The 17,858-nt window shown below is 35.4% G+C and overlaps 1 protein-coding gene across 1 annotated transcript; it reads right to left on the bottom strand.

Annotated features, from left to right (window-relative positions):
• Positions 1-379: 379 nt before the first annotated feature.
• Positions 380-17,612, bottom strand: LOC117337407 (ankyrin repeat and SAM domain-containing protein 6-like). Its single transcript, XM_033898381.1, is given in 17 exon segments — positions 380-7,166; positions 8,431-8,522; positions 8,781-8,897; positions 9,142-9,209; positions 9,876-9,936; positions 10,561-10,738; positions 11,024-11,120; positions 12,014-12,248; positions 12,250-12,294; positions 12,512-12,613; positions 13,168-13,317; positions 13,956-13,986; positions 14,352-14,481; positions 14,726-14,823; positions 15,290-15,542; positions 16,041-16,629; positions 17,321-17,612. Coding segments are annotated over 17 exon segments (2,412 nt in total). The 5' UTR covers positions 17,444-17,612; the 3' UTR covers positions 380-7,123.
• Between the last annotated feature and the right edge of the window lie 246 nt (positions 17,613-17,858).

Genomic DNA, 17,858 nt, shown 5'->3' with positions numbered 1-17,858 from the left:
CCAGAACACTACTGGTGTTAGTGGTAATCCAACACTACACATTAGCACTGCTGTAAAGGTGTTTGTAGAACGATTACCAGACACTATACATATACCACAAGATTTCATGCACACGACGATGTGTACAGTTCTGTACAGTTACACTGCTGCTCAGGTGTTTGTAGTATAAATGTCCGACACTTTACAAATGTTCCACATGATTTTGTACATACGACACTCTGTACAAACTTGTTTCTGTACATGGCTGTGACACTACAAAATTATCATTTCTGTACACTTCGGATCACATGCCAGAGTACAAAATATTCCTAATGGCAAACATGTGAAAATCACAAAGTCTACAAGCTTGAAGTTGTTTTAATTAAAAAAGAACACAAAGTGAACTGATGTGATAATTTAATGGTATTCAAATAATCAACAATAGCACTCTCGAAGCATCATTCGTACACATATCACATAAGCATCCATACACCAGCTCACATCACTGCGTAGACATTTCCCCACTTAATTCCTACTCTTACTTCCAATCATTACTTTTGGCCTTGTTCAAGGAACTATCTTCCTAGCCTACTCCGGTTCATACCTCAAGTTCTGATATTTGAATTGATATAGTAAGATATTTATATATGAAAACAAATTCTAGGTATACATCCTCATCTGCAATACAATGCCTTGTAAAAGTTAACATTGGCGATCTTTGAATGTGGGCAGACATAGAATATAAAATAATAATTCCTTTTTTACACTCCAGGATTTCAGCAACGTTAATTTACAGCGTTGTTACATATTACCTCTTTTCAATACTGTTTTTCTGAAAGAAGCTACATGTACATTAATCTGAAGGTTTCTGACATTTTATTGGTCTTGATGATATGGGTCCATATATTTTCTAAAAGGCTGAATAAACATCAGAAACCTTTAAGATTCGAAACCTTGTTAAGGTTAACATTTAATCATTGTTATCACAGGGGATAGGCACGGACCTACGTCACAAAAAAATAATTGTCAAAAAAGTGTCAAGTCGTGGGACGGGCCATATTCGGGAGAGGCTATTTTTTTAATCTGACAATTATTTTTTGTGACGTACGTCCGCGCCTACCTCCTGTGATTGTTATAATGTAATATACATTTTCCAAATTAAAGTATTTTTGAGTAGATGTTGGTATTAATGATAGATAAGTAAAAGCATAATCCTTGTGGACAATGGCAAAAAGTTATTTTAAACATCGTATTTTGTTTTTTTCTGTCACATAGGGGTGTCAGATACACTGTATGTATATCTAATTCATGTACATTACACCACGACTTATATCTCTCGTCTCATTGAGCTAACCAGTGGGAACTATCGTTGTACATTCTGCGAGCATAACCAGCAGCATTACAGTATGTTACACTGTTAAAAAAACATGTTTTTGTTAAAAAATGCAACAATTTGGACGGCACATGATATACAAACTCTTAATAAAAAGATAAAATATAGCTATAAAGGTCATTTCTAAAAGTAGACAGGACGGCTCGATTCTGAAACTTGGTTAAGATTTGTATATCAAAAAAGTGCAAGTTTACATTAAAAATTAAACTAGCAATGGCAAAAAACATTATTGTTAATCATATCATAAGAACATAATGAACAAAACCTTCCATTTTTGATAACTTAGGTTATATAGGATGTAAAGTTGGACTCCAGTTTCATGAAAATTTTACAAAATGAAAACTTAAAGGTAATTTTGATCACTATTAAAAATTGATATTGAAAATGCATCTAAAAAACACCATTCTAAAATCAGGCAATATTGTGACATCACAGGAAATCTTATTCTACAAGTGCTACGTACCCTGTAGTTTTAGGTCATGGTATACAGTCATCACAACAAAGTTAGGTCATACACATCACAGATACAATAATGATGTTTAAACATCTATAAAATAGTAAAAAAAAACATCATCTCACACAATCAACCCTTTCAAGAAACATTTCATGAAAAGTAAGGTTGCCTTTGATTGGTTTAAACATTTCATGAAAAGTAAGGTTGCCTTTGATTGGTTAACATTCTATGAAAAGTTAAGTTTTCATTGAAAAAAAAGTGTCATTGAATGGTTTAAACATTCCATGGAAATAAAGCATAAAGGTTGCCTTTGATTGGTTGAAAAAGTAAATGGTCATCTCTATGACATATCAATATATTGGTGATGATTTACCATGAGCCTGTGTACGTACTATATATGATTTGGATTGGGAATATTAGAAAATTATCATATATTACACACAACTTAAATCCTTGTGATTGATTTTGAATAATAAAATTATACAAGTGTGAATCTGTATATAAATAACTTTGGTTATCAATGTTGGTTAAAAAATGTCCTCATCTTGTTACCTTTGCAGTTTTTTTCCTTCTAATTATGAAGTTCATGTGCGAAAAATATCAATATCATATTCAAAAGCACTGTGTCTTACAAAACTTTATCCAGGGATGTTTTTGTATATTTTGCAAGTAATGAACGAATTGACATGAATTCTACTACACTTTACATTATTACACTGTACATTTGAAGTAAAATTGTGAAAACCTAAGGGCAAAGGTGTAGGGATTTCTTATTGTGGAATCACCTTACATATTACAACATCATCACTCAGAAAAGACAAATTCATCTTGTTAGCAACCATTATAGGCCGTTCAAATCGTTCTTAGAGGTTATCTGATCATCATTAACCTGATCATTAACTTGCTAGGTGGGAACATTTCTCAACTTGATGAAATTTGGCAGATTACAGGCATAAGCAATATCACTTATTTTAGGCAAACACGCCCGCTTAGCCAGTCGCACGGTTGGTACCCACATAGTCTTATGTTCCCACCCATATGCATTATCAGATCAGCCCACAAATATCCAATAGCATCCAAAAGGCTTATCAAAGGATGAAGAATTAGACCATAGCTAGGTGTATACTTGCATAGAAGCCAAAAAAAAGTAAAACTGGAAAAAGTACAAGATAACACACAAGAACACCAAAATAAAGAATCAATACTAGGTATTTATCACAGCTATTCACATCATCATCTTCAAGTCGAGCCTCTTATTTCAAAGATCTTTAATAAATTTATCATTTTGTAACATTGATTTCAACACGACCAGAAAATTGTCACTATACTACCAAACATAAGGATACGTTTAATTTGGACACCTCATGGCACAATATATATGTGTGCCTAATTATAACTTAGCACATTCTATCTATTCAAATGAAAATTCATAGTTCTCGACAGAATCATTCATGGCATACTCATGATCAAAGACTTATTAATACAACTTGAATTTCGTATAAATTATTTCTGTGAAAATTCTAAATTTAGCAAAAATGTATTTTGAGCTTTTATGCTAAAATTATAAATTTATTATTAATTGTACCAGTATTTTGAGTTTTTCATGCTAATTCTCATGTGCTTAATTACAACTATCCAGTGTTATGTGTAAAAACCAATATATTTTTGCATGTTATAGACAGAAGTAGCACTACACAAACCTGTCACCTTATAAATTTATCTAAATCATAACAATTTCCTTAACTTGAGGAGTAAAATTTTCATCTACAATACAACTTATATGTAATCATATCTTACTTTCATTTTCCTTATACATTGTACAAATATATATCATTTTTTATTATTATTTTCACTTTTCTATTAGAGACTTAAGATATTAAGATTCTAATTATAATGTTGTAACAAAATGTGATTGTTTGAAGAATGTAGAACTTTAAGACCCTGATACATGTACTGAACACAATTAAATATAGACATATATATATACAAGACATAAACTATCTAGATATATGGCATAATTACTAGGGGGCTTGATAGAAACACATGGGTTATTAAAATATAAAATAAAATCATTACGATAATATGTAATTGTTTGTGCATAGATTTCTTTATAGGTATAAATCTTTGTTATGGTAGGACCTTGTGGACGGACAACTTGTGTGGACAGAAGACATTTATCAGCTGTTGTGAACACTCCCAGGGTACAATATGTCAACCATTTTCAAGCATTGCATTATGACACAAACATTTTTAGAACATTTGACACAACTTGGAAATATAAGATAAAATACTATTAAACATAAAATAAATGATAATGGAACTAAAATTATACAGATCAATTCAACATGGTTTTTATAAAGCTATATATTCTTTAAATCATTTGAATAAACATTTTTCATGAGATGACATAAGTTGATACCTTGTGAATGGATCATTGTAGATTGCACATTCCACTAGCATGTACTTGTAAACAAGTAAACAACAAACTCGAATAAAGTATTTCACTCGCTCTGTGCACCTCTTACATTTCTCACTAAAGGCCTGACATTTCCATCTAACTTGCTATATTGAGTATAAGCAATATTTCTCTTAGGAGGAATACTAACAGCACATATCACATTATTAAATGTATAACCATCATTTACACCCATTAATTAATTGACCATTATATGTCCTTTAACAACCAATTAGTCAACCATTATATAAATTCATCATTAACAACCATTATTTATTGATCATTTACATCCCAATAGTGAAGCCTCATTTGTGAAAACAAAAATTATTTACAGCAAAATTCTGCTCTGTACTTCATAACAAATTATATTAATGACAAAATTATAAAAGTCACCATAGCACTTAAGTTTATTGTTGACAGAATTTATGGCCACGTAACAGTGAGTTCTAACTGGAAATCTTACAATGGACTCATTCTAATTATGGAAATGAAAAATTATACATCTGACATGAATAAATGCATTGCCAATCATTATCATTTTACAATACTGAAATATACAAATAGTGTTACTTTGAGTATGCAAAAACATGTTGCTAATATGATGAACTATCAGCAGTAAAACAAATGGACGATGGTGACACAAATATTATCTAGTATTTCCAGCGGTATATCAAGAAATACCTTGCCCCTCTTGAAACTTTGCCTGACTGTAGCATGGACAACACATGTACAGGTTTGTCATGTAGTAGAAATTAAACACAGGAGTCCTCGACTCCAAACTAGTATATGTCATACGTTAGTAGGTAGTCCTGTCAAAAGGTAGGGGTTCCCAACTAGTATATATATGTCATACGTCAGTAGATAGTCCTGACAAAAGGTAGGGGTTCCCAACTAGTATATATATGTCATACGTCAGTAGGTAGTCCTGACAAAAGGTAGGGGTTCCCAACTAGTATATATATGTCATACGTCAGTAGGTAGTCCTGACAAAAGGTAGGGGTTCCCAACTAGTATATATATGTCATACGTCAGTAGGTAGTCCTGACAAAAGGTAGGGGCTCCCAACTAGTATATATATGTCATACGTCAGCAGGTAGGGACTATCATACTGATTGGATATACCTGTTAAACGAGTAGTGTTTGGCTGGTGCTACACCACATCATACAATTACATCAGGTAGTATTTGGCAGTAGTCCTATATGCCAGGAGTCTTGTCAGAGGTACATTCTAACCATATGATCCGTCATGTGACCTCTCCTTTCCTGTATTCCTCATTAACATATCCACAATGATATAGAGTTTTTCACAAATCTTAGTTCCTTCCTCACTAAATATCTTTCTGTAATAAATAATGATACATCACATAATCCATCATAAATTGTTTCATCATGTGATGAGAAGCATGACCAGTCACATGACCAGTCCAGCCTGGCACATGGAATGCTTATAACACAACCCTACGAGTGGTCCCATCCCTATAAATCATGGATATATATTTGTGGAGGAGCTCTTCAATACGTGGTTAACCCTCCCAGAGTATGTAAGGTTTACCGTAGAATCACTTCCAGAGATGTGTAAGGTAATGCCAACCTTCCGGAGTATGTAAGGTTTACCGTAGAATCACTTCCAGAGATGTGTAAGGTAATGCCAACCTTCCGGAGTATGTAAGGTTTACCGTAGAATCACTTCCACAGATGTGTAAGGTAATGCCAACCTTCCGGAGTATGTAAGGTTTACCGTAGAATCACTTCCAGAGATGTGTAAGGTAATGCCAACCTTCCGGAGTATGTAAGGTTTACCGTAGAATCACTTCCAGAGATGTGTAAGGTAATGCCAACCTTCCGGAGTATGTAAGGTTTACCGTAGAATCACTTCCACAGATGTGTAAGGTAATGCCAACCTTCCGGAGTATGTAAGGTTTACCGTAGAATCACTTCCACAGATGTGTAAGGTAATGCCAACCTTCCGGAGTATGTAAGGTTTACCGTAGAATCACTTCCAGAGATGTGTAAGGTAATGCCAACCTTCCGGAGTATGTAAGGTTTACCCTAGAATCACTTCCACAGATGTGTAAGGTAATGCCAACCTTCCGGAGTATGTAAGGTTTACCGTAGAATCACTTCCACAGATGTGTAAGGTAATGCCAACCTTCCGGAGTATGTAAGGTTTACCGTAGAATCACTTCCAGAGATGTGTAAGGTAATGCCAACCTTCCGGAGTATGTAAGGTTTACCCTAGAATCACTTCCAGAGATGTGTAAGGTAATGCCAACCTTCCGGAGTATGTAAGGTTTACCCTAGAATCACTTCCACAGATGTGTAAGGTAATGCCAACCTTCCGGAGTATGTAAGGTTTACCGTAGAATCACTTCCACAGATGTGTAAGGTAATGCCAACCTTCCGGAGTATGTAAGGTTTACCGTAGAATCACTTCCAGAGATGTGTAAGGTAATGCCAACCTTCCGGAGTATGTAAGGTTTACCCTAGAATCACTTCCACAGATGTGTAAGGTAATGCCAACCTTCCGGAGTATGTAAGGTTTACCGTAGAATCACTTCCACAGATGTGTAAGGTAATGCCAACCTTCCGGAGTATGTAAGGTCATGCCAACCTTCCGGAGTATGTAAGGTAATGCCAACCTTCCGGAGTATGTAAGGTTTACCGTAGAATCACTTCCAGAGATGTGTAAGGTAATGTCACCCTTCCGGAGTATGTAAGGTTTACCCTAGAATCACTTCCAGAGATGTGTAAGGTAATGTCAGACTCCATTTTGTGCTGAAGGTGCCTTAACTCGGGTAAATTCCTCATCCCACAAAGATCACGAAAATGCAGAGGAAGTTTTTCAAGAATGATCCGTGTCCCCTGATGATGAGGGGTGTGACCACCTATAACAAAAAAGACAGGAGGTTTAATTTGAATTGAGTAATCAAGCTAGTTTTCCTTGAATTTTAAATATCATTTTCACAATGTCATTTTTATCATATGGAGACATACATGGAATAATCGTAATTTTTTTCCCTATAGACTATTTAAAAATAAGGAATCATGAAGAGTGTACATGTATGCATAGGACTAATTCTGTTCACTAGAAATATGTTGGTACAACATGAATGCCGCCACACCTCGCTTTATTCTGCATCCTACAAATAACTGCAAGATTATACATATATGAAAAACATGACTACTGAAGAATAAGCATGCAGTGATCCTACTAAATTACAAAGGTTTGGAACACTTTTCAAAATTTTTTTTAATTCAAGCATTTCTGCAAGTAATTAGTTAGTTTTGGCTGTTTTACCACTTTTGACCCCCAAGAAAATCCAAAATGTTATTAAATCTCATAAATGGTGCCTCATTTGGTAAGTTTATATTGATGAGGTAGCACTCCGAAGTAAACAAGGCAAGCATTTTTTGCAAAATGGACAAAATCGGTTAGGGCTAGGGTGAAAGAGTCTGTCATTGCCATGGCTGCCGTTCACGATTGTGGCTTTAAATTGATTGAGTATCTGCCTTATTCACCCAATCTCACTTCATCAGACTTTAATCTATTTCCAAAACTGAAAACAGCTATTTCTGGCACCCTAACCCTAACTTGCAGTGGATGACTTTCTAAACAGCCAAGAAAAGAAGTTCTATAAAAGTGGCAATGAGGCCCTTAAACACCGCTGGCAAAAGTGTATAAATATTGAAGGGGATTATGTTGAAAAATAATACAATATTTTCGGCAAAATTCAAATCCTTACTATGAGGCTCACAACTTATCAATCAGCAGTCGTATATGTGCGACCCCAAAGTGATATATAAATGATAGTAATTAGTATTGTGACTATTTTGTTTCAATTGTAGGCTTCAAAAAAAAGTAAAATCTGTAGAGCAGCATTGGACAAGGCAATCAGTAAAACAGTAAACCTCAAATAAAGTCACAAAGGGCATCAAAATGATCAGGACTAAAAACAACTCGCAGAATAAATCATCGGAAGTATCATTCTGGTGTGATACAGGTCCTGATTACAAGGAAAAGTGTCTAATGTTTGATAGGAAGATAATTTCCCTGATTACTGTAGAGTGTCATTACAATCTTTTTTTAATACTATTTCACAAGATTGGCTAATGTCCCTCAAGCATCTCCTTTGTGTTATAAGTCAATACCCATTGATTCTACTAGAAGGGTCTGCTGGTCGAACTCGTAGTGTTGACTGGAAGGTGGTCATTGTATCAACAAACTGCTGGCGCTCTTTACCCTGATGATAAATAATTGAAACAGTTAAATAAAACAAAGGTGAGATTGTACACAACCTACTGATGGTAGTATGATCAATAACTCATTTTACTGAACATTTTATTCAATATTAGGGTTGGCTTTATGGATTTTTGAAAAAGCAGTTCTTTTTTTCTTTAATGAACAGTCTATGCCTTGTCTTTTCTTTTAGAATGTGAACAAATTCTTTTAAAGCTTGCTTTGAAGATTTGCATTTAGTTTTAGGGCTTCGTTTTCATACCTTTCCCGTCTTAAGTTCAGATATAGTTTTCAGGATCTGCTGTCGTGACTGTGTGTGAGAGATACCAAGCTCATTCAGGTCAGTATCATTCAGGGTCAGGAATGCCTCCATGTCCACCTAAACAAATAACAGTTAAACAAGGCGTTACCTGGTAGTGTTCAATGGTTCATCAGTGCTTACTATCGAATCAGCGGGTTTGAAATCTAGACAGGTGCATGTAAACAAACTACAAACCATTTCCATTTTTAATAATTCCATCTTTATCATTCTTTGGAACAGCAACAGCAGAAAGCTATCATAACGCCAATCACGGGTATTACATGATTACAGACAGACATATTATATTCCAATTTAAATTTACCTCTTGTTCTTCAAATATTGGTTGGTATTTCTCCAGGGATAATTTCTTTAAAATTCCCGAAAGTTCATCTGAAATAATAAAAAAAAGAGAGTAAACATCTGATTAAAAAGTTGATATTTATTTAAACTGGTCCACAAATCCAAGTGGTTGGTAGGGAAATAGTCGACTTGTATTTCAAGTATGTATTCTATTTCAGTGAACAGGTATATAGACTGACTTTTTTTTTTCAGCTGGACAAAACTAAAACTTGAGAACATTGTTATTATGTGAAATCTCATATCAACAATAAGAACTACCATTCTTGGGGAGGTTATAAGGCTAGTAAAAAGTCAGATGACTTGGATTTGGTTTGGTTTATTTTGTTTAACGTCCTATTAACTGCCAGGGTCATTTAAGGATGTGCCTGGTTTGGAGGTGGAGGAAAGCTGGAGTACAAGGAGAAAAACCACCGACCTACGGTCAGTACCAGGCAACTGCCCCACGTGAGTTTCGACCTCGCAACCCAGAGAAGGAGGGCTAGTGATTAAGTGTCTGGGACACATTAACCACTCTGCTTCCAGAGCCCCAAAGGAAACTTCATCCTAAATTTGGTCCCAATCCACTTAGTACTTAATGACTAGTAACAATTTAAAGGAAAAGTTGACGGCCGACAGATGGACCGCACTATGGCATAAGTTAAATACCACAAGATCAGGTGAGCTAACGATGGACAACAAAACCATGATGGCACTCACCATTCGTGTTAGTTTCATTCTCATGCAGAGAGCTGAGTATATGTCCAGGATCTTCTTGGAACTGTAAAGAAGATTTTTTTTATTACGACATGATGTAACAAAGTAGTTTTTAACAGTTTTAAAACTAAAGGGGTAATCATTGTTTGGTATTGAAATATTTAAAACTATAAAAATGATGTATCAATAATTGATTGAATATTACAAGTTTAAATAGTCACATTCCATTGCTGCATATTTTAAGGTTTCAAGAGAAGCAACCATAAATAAAATTAAAATGTGTTTGTTCAAAACAGCCATTAATTAACACTATAACCATTAACAGTGCAGAAAAGACAGAAAAATTTAATTCAAATTTGTTTATGTGCTGGCGAGTCATATCCTCCAAGTGAATGAGACAGTATATTTAACTTTCCTGGTGTAGGTTTGTGTATAGCTAATCTGTATCATGTAAGCAATCATAGGTGTGTATAGCTAATGTTCCTTATGTTGGCTTATATAAGCTACCTATCCTGGTGTAGGTGTGTGTATAGCTAATCTTTATCATGTAAGAAATCATATAACCTACCTATCCTGGTGTAGGTTTGTGTATAGCTAATGTTCCTCGTGTTGGCTCATATAAGCTACCTTTCCTGGTGTTTGCGTGTACATAGCTAATTTGTATCCTGTTAGCTTTCATATAGCCTACCTTTCCTGGAGTAGGCGAGGGGGATGGGGTGAGAGTTGAAGTGGTGCTCTCCTTGGATGAAGTGCTACGACCATGAGAATGTGATCGCTGGGGTGTGACGGAGGAACTGCCACTTGTTGAACTATTTGGTGAAGTTGTGTTGGACGCTGTCCTGAAGGCCGATGGTACGGATGATTTGCTGTAAGTAAATAAGAAATATATACTCTGCCTCAAAATACACTCAAGTTAACTGAACATATTTTTTGCAAGCCCTAAAAATGTTACCTTTATTCTTTTCTTCGTTTTCAGTGTAATGAAGAAATGTTAAACCATGACATTTTTGTGATACAATGCCCCATTTGTGAAAAGTCTTTGGTCTTCATCACTGTTGACATCATATAATCAAAGTTCAAATGATTTAACACTTCATTGAAGATAGAGGAATATTTAAATATACTTGCGACGTTTAATTGAGCTATCTTACCGTGGCATGAAAAGACGTGATGGTGTCTGTGGTGGCAAGAAAACTAGTGGTCCTTTATTATTTGTAGGAGAATATATACCGTTCTCATTGTAGTCACCTGTAAAGGAAATGCACAGAACTATGTTGTTTAAGTTTTCAAATAATTTCATTAATAACTTTCATATTAGACTGGTACAATGAAGACCTACCAGTAAATAAGGATACATTTAAATTAAGTTACTTGTATATGATAATACAAGAATTCCACGGAAGTGGAGGTGTCGCCTGTGTATGCGAATAATTAAAGGGTCATAACTCTTTAAAATTAGGACTTGAATAAAAAAAAACAATAACGAACTTGTCCACAGTATTATGGTAACGAACCTTCCCATGCAGTTTCAAATTAATCCAGTAATAATTATTCAAGTTATTGAGTGGAAACCATTTTCGCAAAAAATTAAAGGGCCATAACTCTTTTAAAATGGTGCAAATAAATTTGGTTAACGAATTTGTCCACAGTATTATGGTAACGAACCTTCCCATGAAGTTTCAAATTAATCCTGTAATAATTATTCAAGTTATTGAGTGGAAACCATTTTCGCAAAAAATTAAAGGGCTATAACTCTTTTAAAAAGGTGCGAATAATTTTGGTTATCGGACTTGTCCGAGCTATCATGGTAATGAACCTTCCCATGAAGTTTTGAAATAATCCGTTCTAAACTACTTAAGTTATCGCACGAAAACCATTTTCCGGACGAAGCCGACGCCGCCGAAAAGTAATACCTATATGTCTCCTTTTTCAAAGGCGACACAATAAGGAGATGTTGGAGATATAATTTTCTTGCTGATTTACAGTCAAATCTTGTGAAAATGTCTAGCTGTAGAAGAAGTCTTATCCTCAATAAGACCACAGATTGAAAACAAGAACCATTCAAGTTCTGCACTCTGGTTATTTGTAATACAAAATTTGAATTCTGGAGAGCCAATTTGAATGTATTTTTCTTGTCTTACCATTGTTTTGATTGGCTGCCACAAACCTCCCTGAGCTGGAAGGACTGGCAGGACTAGAGCTCAGATTGCTGCTGGTTTTGTTAGGCATGAACATCATTGGCGGTTTCATCATTGGACGGATTGGAGAGTGTAGGGTTGAGCTGGTGTCAGGGCCTCGGGCACTCAGGGGCTTACTGCGGGGGCTTGAGATATCTAAATCAAATGTAGGAGTCGGCAGAAACGGTGGGATCACAGGGCTTTAAAGTCTCACTTGTCAAATTCGAGTTTGGTGGATTTATATCCTGGAAATGGAAGAAAAGGTTGATTGAAAAATATCAAAACAAAGGTAACAAACTCACATTGAACACGTATTTTTTTTTAAAGATCACAAGAATACATTCACCCTGAATTGATTATTTGCAATAATGAAAGATTTATTTTTAATGAAGTAAGAAATATAAATATCATATATACACTGTATATATAAAACTATATATATATTACTCCTAAAATACAGACCAGTGTGTACATAGAAGCACTCTTCTTGTTTTCCAGGAGAATCTGATCATAACTTGTGGAGATGTGTGACTGGTCCATGAAATTGTTGGTTTTCCTGGGGGGCTGAAATAGTTTAAAGTATTCATAATGTCATAAATATTAAACAAATTCCAGATAATGTTTGCACATGTGTAAACAGTTTAAATTTCATACTGGTATTATTGTGGTTCCAAATATCAGTCCCAATTAAGAGTCGTTAAAATTTCTGTTTGTAATTCAGAGTCAAATGTAACCACCAAATCTTGTATGGAGAAATATTTGTAATATTTGAGTATTAAACCCTTTTCACTAAATAAATGCATATTAAAACTATAACTATAAAATATAGCAGCAATTATATTATTTGCGTCCAGAAAGGTTTTTTTAATCTGTATCATGAAGTCAATTTTTTGTGAACTTATCTAGAAAATAACATTATAACAACTCTTTGACCAAAGCAGCAAAGTTTATGTAATTTCTGACAAAGTCCCTAGACAAATTGCCAGAAGACAGCATTGTGTCAGAATTAACAATCCACATGTCCAAAGGAATCGGTTATTAATCTTGATGTCTAGCTATATAGAGGTCTAGATTGTTTGTGCAATAAGTTCTATACAAGGGAAAGTCACAACACTTACCACCAGAGGACTTTTGGGAATGGTCAAGGTGAGGTCCTGTACTGATGTTGATGAATGTAGGGCAGTGACAGGAGTGAGACGATTTGTAGAGTTCATTGTACGACCAAGTTTTGTATTCTTAATTCTACTCGTCAATCTACTCAACCAGGCCTGAAAAAAATGTCAATATTGAGACACAAGACAATAAATAAAACATGTTTGTATAACACTGGTATCCATGTCATTGTTGATTATCTGAAGTTGACTACTAAATATGTTTTAACAAAGACTTTGTTGTTTGTGTTTTTTTCTCTCCATATTTTAAACCAGAAAATGTGACATTTAAGTTATTTCAATTATATATATTCGAACTTGGATAACTGTTGTCATATGATTAAGTGAGTCAGACAACGAGAGATTTTTAAAAAAAAACAAAAACTAAGATTTTTTTTCCATGCAGTTACTAACAGTATATATATAGGATAAAACAAATTGCTAACAACACCATGTCTCATCCTGTAGGAGTTTGCAAGTGAATCAACAAATTGTATCTTGCCCTGTATTTAAGTCCAGGGGCCTATTATGCAAAAACAAACCGGTTTGTCAATTCCTAAATGTAACATTTCAGGCATAAATCTTGCAAGACCTGCTGATATTAATACAGGCCTTGACAGTTTTTGTCAGGGCTTGTTTCAAAGCAACATCAAATCATTAGGTCTGTCATCATTTCATAAATGAACAACTCTGATCCAACTGATAAACAAAAACTGTCATGTTTTAATTAACCATTTATCAGTACATGTACTTACTTTTAGTCCACTTTTGGGTTGTTCATCCACACTGAAAAAAAAGGTAAAATTCCAGTAACTCTTGCTATTTACTATGTAAAATGATATGGATTTGAAATTACGGCTGTAGATGTTGAAACCTTGTTTTTGAAACTATCAGATGAAATATATACACAATATTTAGAGCACCAAATTACCCCAAAATATTTACATAACATACAGTCTGGTGAAGTCGTTGTGAGAATCACATTAAGAAGGCCTTTGGCCACCGTTTTTTTTTTAAATCATAATAACTAGTGTAACAGAAGAGGGAATATGCAACAAGACCAGGACCTCCAAACTCTTGACGAATGCTATTTGAGCTACTAGCTGGTCACCGGTGGTCAGCGCAGTCCAGTTCCGCTATTATGAACCTACCCAGAGTCTGTAGCAGTGAAGGTCTTTGAAAGGCCATTCTGCTTAGTAGATGACTTCTTTCCCTTGTCCTCCTTATTCACCGACATTGCTTTGGAAGCCAGCAGTCGTAGCAGCTCCGTATCCACATCCTCTGTTGACATGACAGGGATCATTACAATTTATTTGTTGGTTACTTTTCAAAAACCTAGCATAATGAATAAAACCTTCATTTTATGGACATTCCATGAGTATGGCTTTATTTGCTATTTATTTAGCTTCTATAATTAACGATTCTTAAAGAAATTACCTGTGTTTGCAAAATAATCACCAATGTCGTGTTAAATTTGCTACATTTGTGGTTTCGAACTGAGTAGGTAAGCTGTGATAACACCCACCTATGATGAGTGCCATGTCAAAAGCAGTACATCCATTCTTGGCCTGTATGGTTACATCTGCTCCTTGATCAATCAGAAACACTGCCACAGATTTTTTCCTAGAAATAAAAATTATTTGTAGATTAACATAAGACCTTTATAAAATAATGTCTAAAAAGAATTCAATTGCTAACCCACTTATTCACGTATTTACCTACAACATACAGTATTTCAAGGTCCCATCATCCTTTGTTTGTATATTTCACTTTTATAAATGATCCTCAAAAAATATTACCGTTAAGAGTTTTGTTAGCCATAAAGCCAGATTTTAATACGACATTTTTATTTTTCGAAATACAGTGAAAACCATGTGTATCGTATGCAGTTTACCCATTCCTTGGAAGGGGTTAAATGAAGAGTTTATTGGGATATTGAACAACAGTGGTCTCTTTCTTTTAAATAATGGAAAACATTCCCACATATTTTTGTGATTTTGTCAATTTCAATAAACCATAACAGAAAGTACATGCTAATATAGACAGTGACATAATATCAACTTAAATTTCAGTTTTCTAAATGACATACCCATGATAGGTGGCCTGCATGAGTGCAGTCCAGCCACTGATACTGTCCTGTTTGTTTATATCACACTCTCGGGCAACTAGAAGGCGAGCCACATCCAACTGACCCGTCATGGCAGCAAACATAAGAGGCGTGGCCCCATCCTGTGGGGAACTGGCATCAATCTGACTTAGATCCTTGTCTAGTATGGCTTGGATCCTCAGTATGTCACCATGTTTGGCTGCTTCTATAATGTCAGGCTTTATTTCTTCTGGTTCTAAAAGGAAGACGACCAACATTATAGACACAAATAAAATTTGATATCCCAGCCAGCAATCACAGGTAAATAATGTTTCGAAATTCCCCTTCTCTTTAACAGCAAGACCCTATATAGCTAACATTAGATCCGACACATTTCATATACCAAGTATAGGTATTTATGAGAAAATAATTATAAGGCAATCATCAGAAATGAAATTTTCATAAGCAAGCAGTGTTCAACTTTAATTATTAAATATGTTAAGATATTAAGAACACTGGTAGGAAGCTTTTTAAGGTTGCTCTGAAAATTTTGTCTTTAGTTGAATAATTTTCAAAGTAACATTTTTTTCTTTTCGAACAAATACTATAGGCTGATGAACATGTCAACGGGAACTTTTATTTTTCCCATGATAAAAATGACACTCCTGTTTGCAATTGTAATCAAATAACTTTTCATTCTATTCTATATGTATGCATCTACATCGAACGAAAAAAGTGATAACCAGTCACTGACCAATTTTTGGCTTGTTGATTGTCTTCCTGTCAAGATAGCTGGCAACCTCCCTCCTATTCCTACGTGTGGCGATCTCTAGAGCAGTCTTGTTATCAACATTCACAACATTGGGGTCACATCCTCGCTCAACCAGGATCTGTGCAGTTTTCATATGGCCATTCAGAGCAGCCAACATAAGTGCAGATTGACCAGTAGATGGTGTCCGATAATTCACATTACTGCCACGGTCAAGGATGAATCTTAAAACTGTATCATGTCCATGCTGAGCTGCCGCAAGGAGAGGAGTGAACTCACACTCCCCACTGGCACTGTTCCCTGAAGCATTCAGGTCGCTACCACAATCAACTAATAGGCGCACCACCTGTAGATGACCCCCACGAGCAGCAAGGGTCAAGGATGATGCCCCAAGACGATTTTTGGCATTGGTATCAGCCTGGCGTTGCTGTAGAAGAGTGGCCACCACATTGGCATGACCATGACGCGAGGCCTGCATGAGAGGGGTCCACCCATACACATTGCGTCTGTCTAAGGCCGCCCCACGCATTAGCAGAAGGCGGACGATGTGATCATGTCCGTTGGCAGCTGCCACCTGCAATCAGTATATACAATTGTACATGTAATAACTCTTAGATATAAGTTGATAAAACTCTTCAACAACGTTACCATTTAGTCTTGGTATATAGTTTGATAAAAATTATAGCTTAGTGGATGAAAAGTCCAGCAGGTAAATCCTATCAGTTGAAGTTTGCCACAAGAGACCATAAGTGTTTGGTGTGTGTCTCACCTGATAAGGATTACATAATCAATTCATGACCACATATAGCCAACAGGTATAGCTATTGTAAGGTGTGTCACAGATCACTAATCAATTTAACATTTTAAAGGTTTCAATATTGTACTTCTGCTTCAGACACTGAATTGTAATTATATAAATTGCCAAAAATTTAAGTTCTGACTTGTACTAACTATACTGTAAAAGTGTTGTTGATGTGTTGAATATATGTAAAGTCGGTGTTATTTGGAATTTGGACACACGTCATATATGACTTGAACATATTTAAGTCAAGGCCACTAGCTGGTATCCGTGGAGACATTTACTAAACATATATAATATAATTTTGTTAGTTGGTGCCAACAACCGTGTATAAACATTTAATGCCAAGATGTAAACAATGACATTATACAAGTACATGCTGGTAAATCATACAGAATTCGTATTCAATATACCACACGTATACGCTTGTGATAACCACGATCCTACATTGGTATTCTGAGTATACCTGTAGAGGGGTTGTTTCGTCAGCATCCGTGCTGTCTACATCTAGTCCCTCATCCAGTAATGCCTGTACAGATGGAATATCGCCATGCTCGCAAGCACTCAGCAACAAGCGAACACGGTCCATGTTCGCTTTAGCTTAAAATATTAAATAGTAAGATATTCCATTTTCATCGAAACAACTTCCTTGCGACTTCATAGTCGCTCTAACTGCGTATTACTACCCCATTGTGGCACTTTTCCCGTTCATAATGACATTTCGTGGTCTCCATGATCGCCATATTAGTTCCGTTCGTGACGTCATATCTATCCCATGATACCCATGTAAACAAAGGCACATGTTGTTCAATATGGATACAAGGTGTGCCCGTCCCAGGCCTATTGATAATATTGTTCTCCGAAACACAAATTCACATTACTCTAAACCTCGGTGTTCGTCTTCTGTATGATTTTTTTTATCACACTAAAGTTGGGTCATCATTGATCATATGATGTCTTTAAATTAACTAATTATAATTCATCACACCTTTTAAGTTAGTAAA

Source organism: Pecten maximus, chromosome 11 (genome assembly GCF_902652985.1).
Source record: "Pecten maximus chromosome 11, xPecMax1.1, whole genome shotgun sequence".
NCBI classification, from domain to species: Eukaryota; Metazoa; Mollusca; class Bivalvia; order Pectinida; family Pectinidae; genus Pecten; species Pecten maximus.
This window is presented reverse-complemented; position numbering and strand designations above follow the sequence as displayed.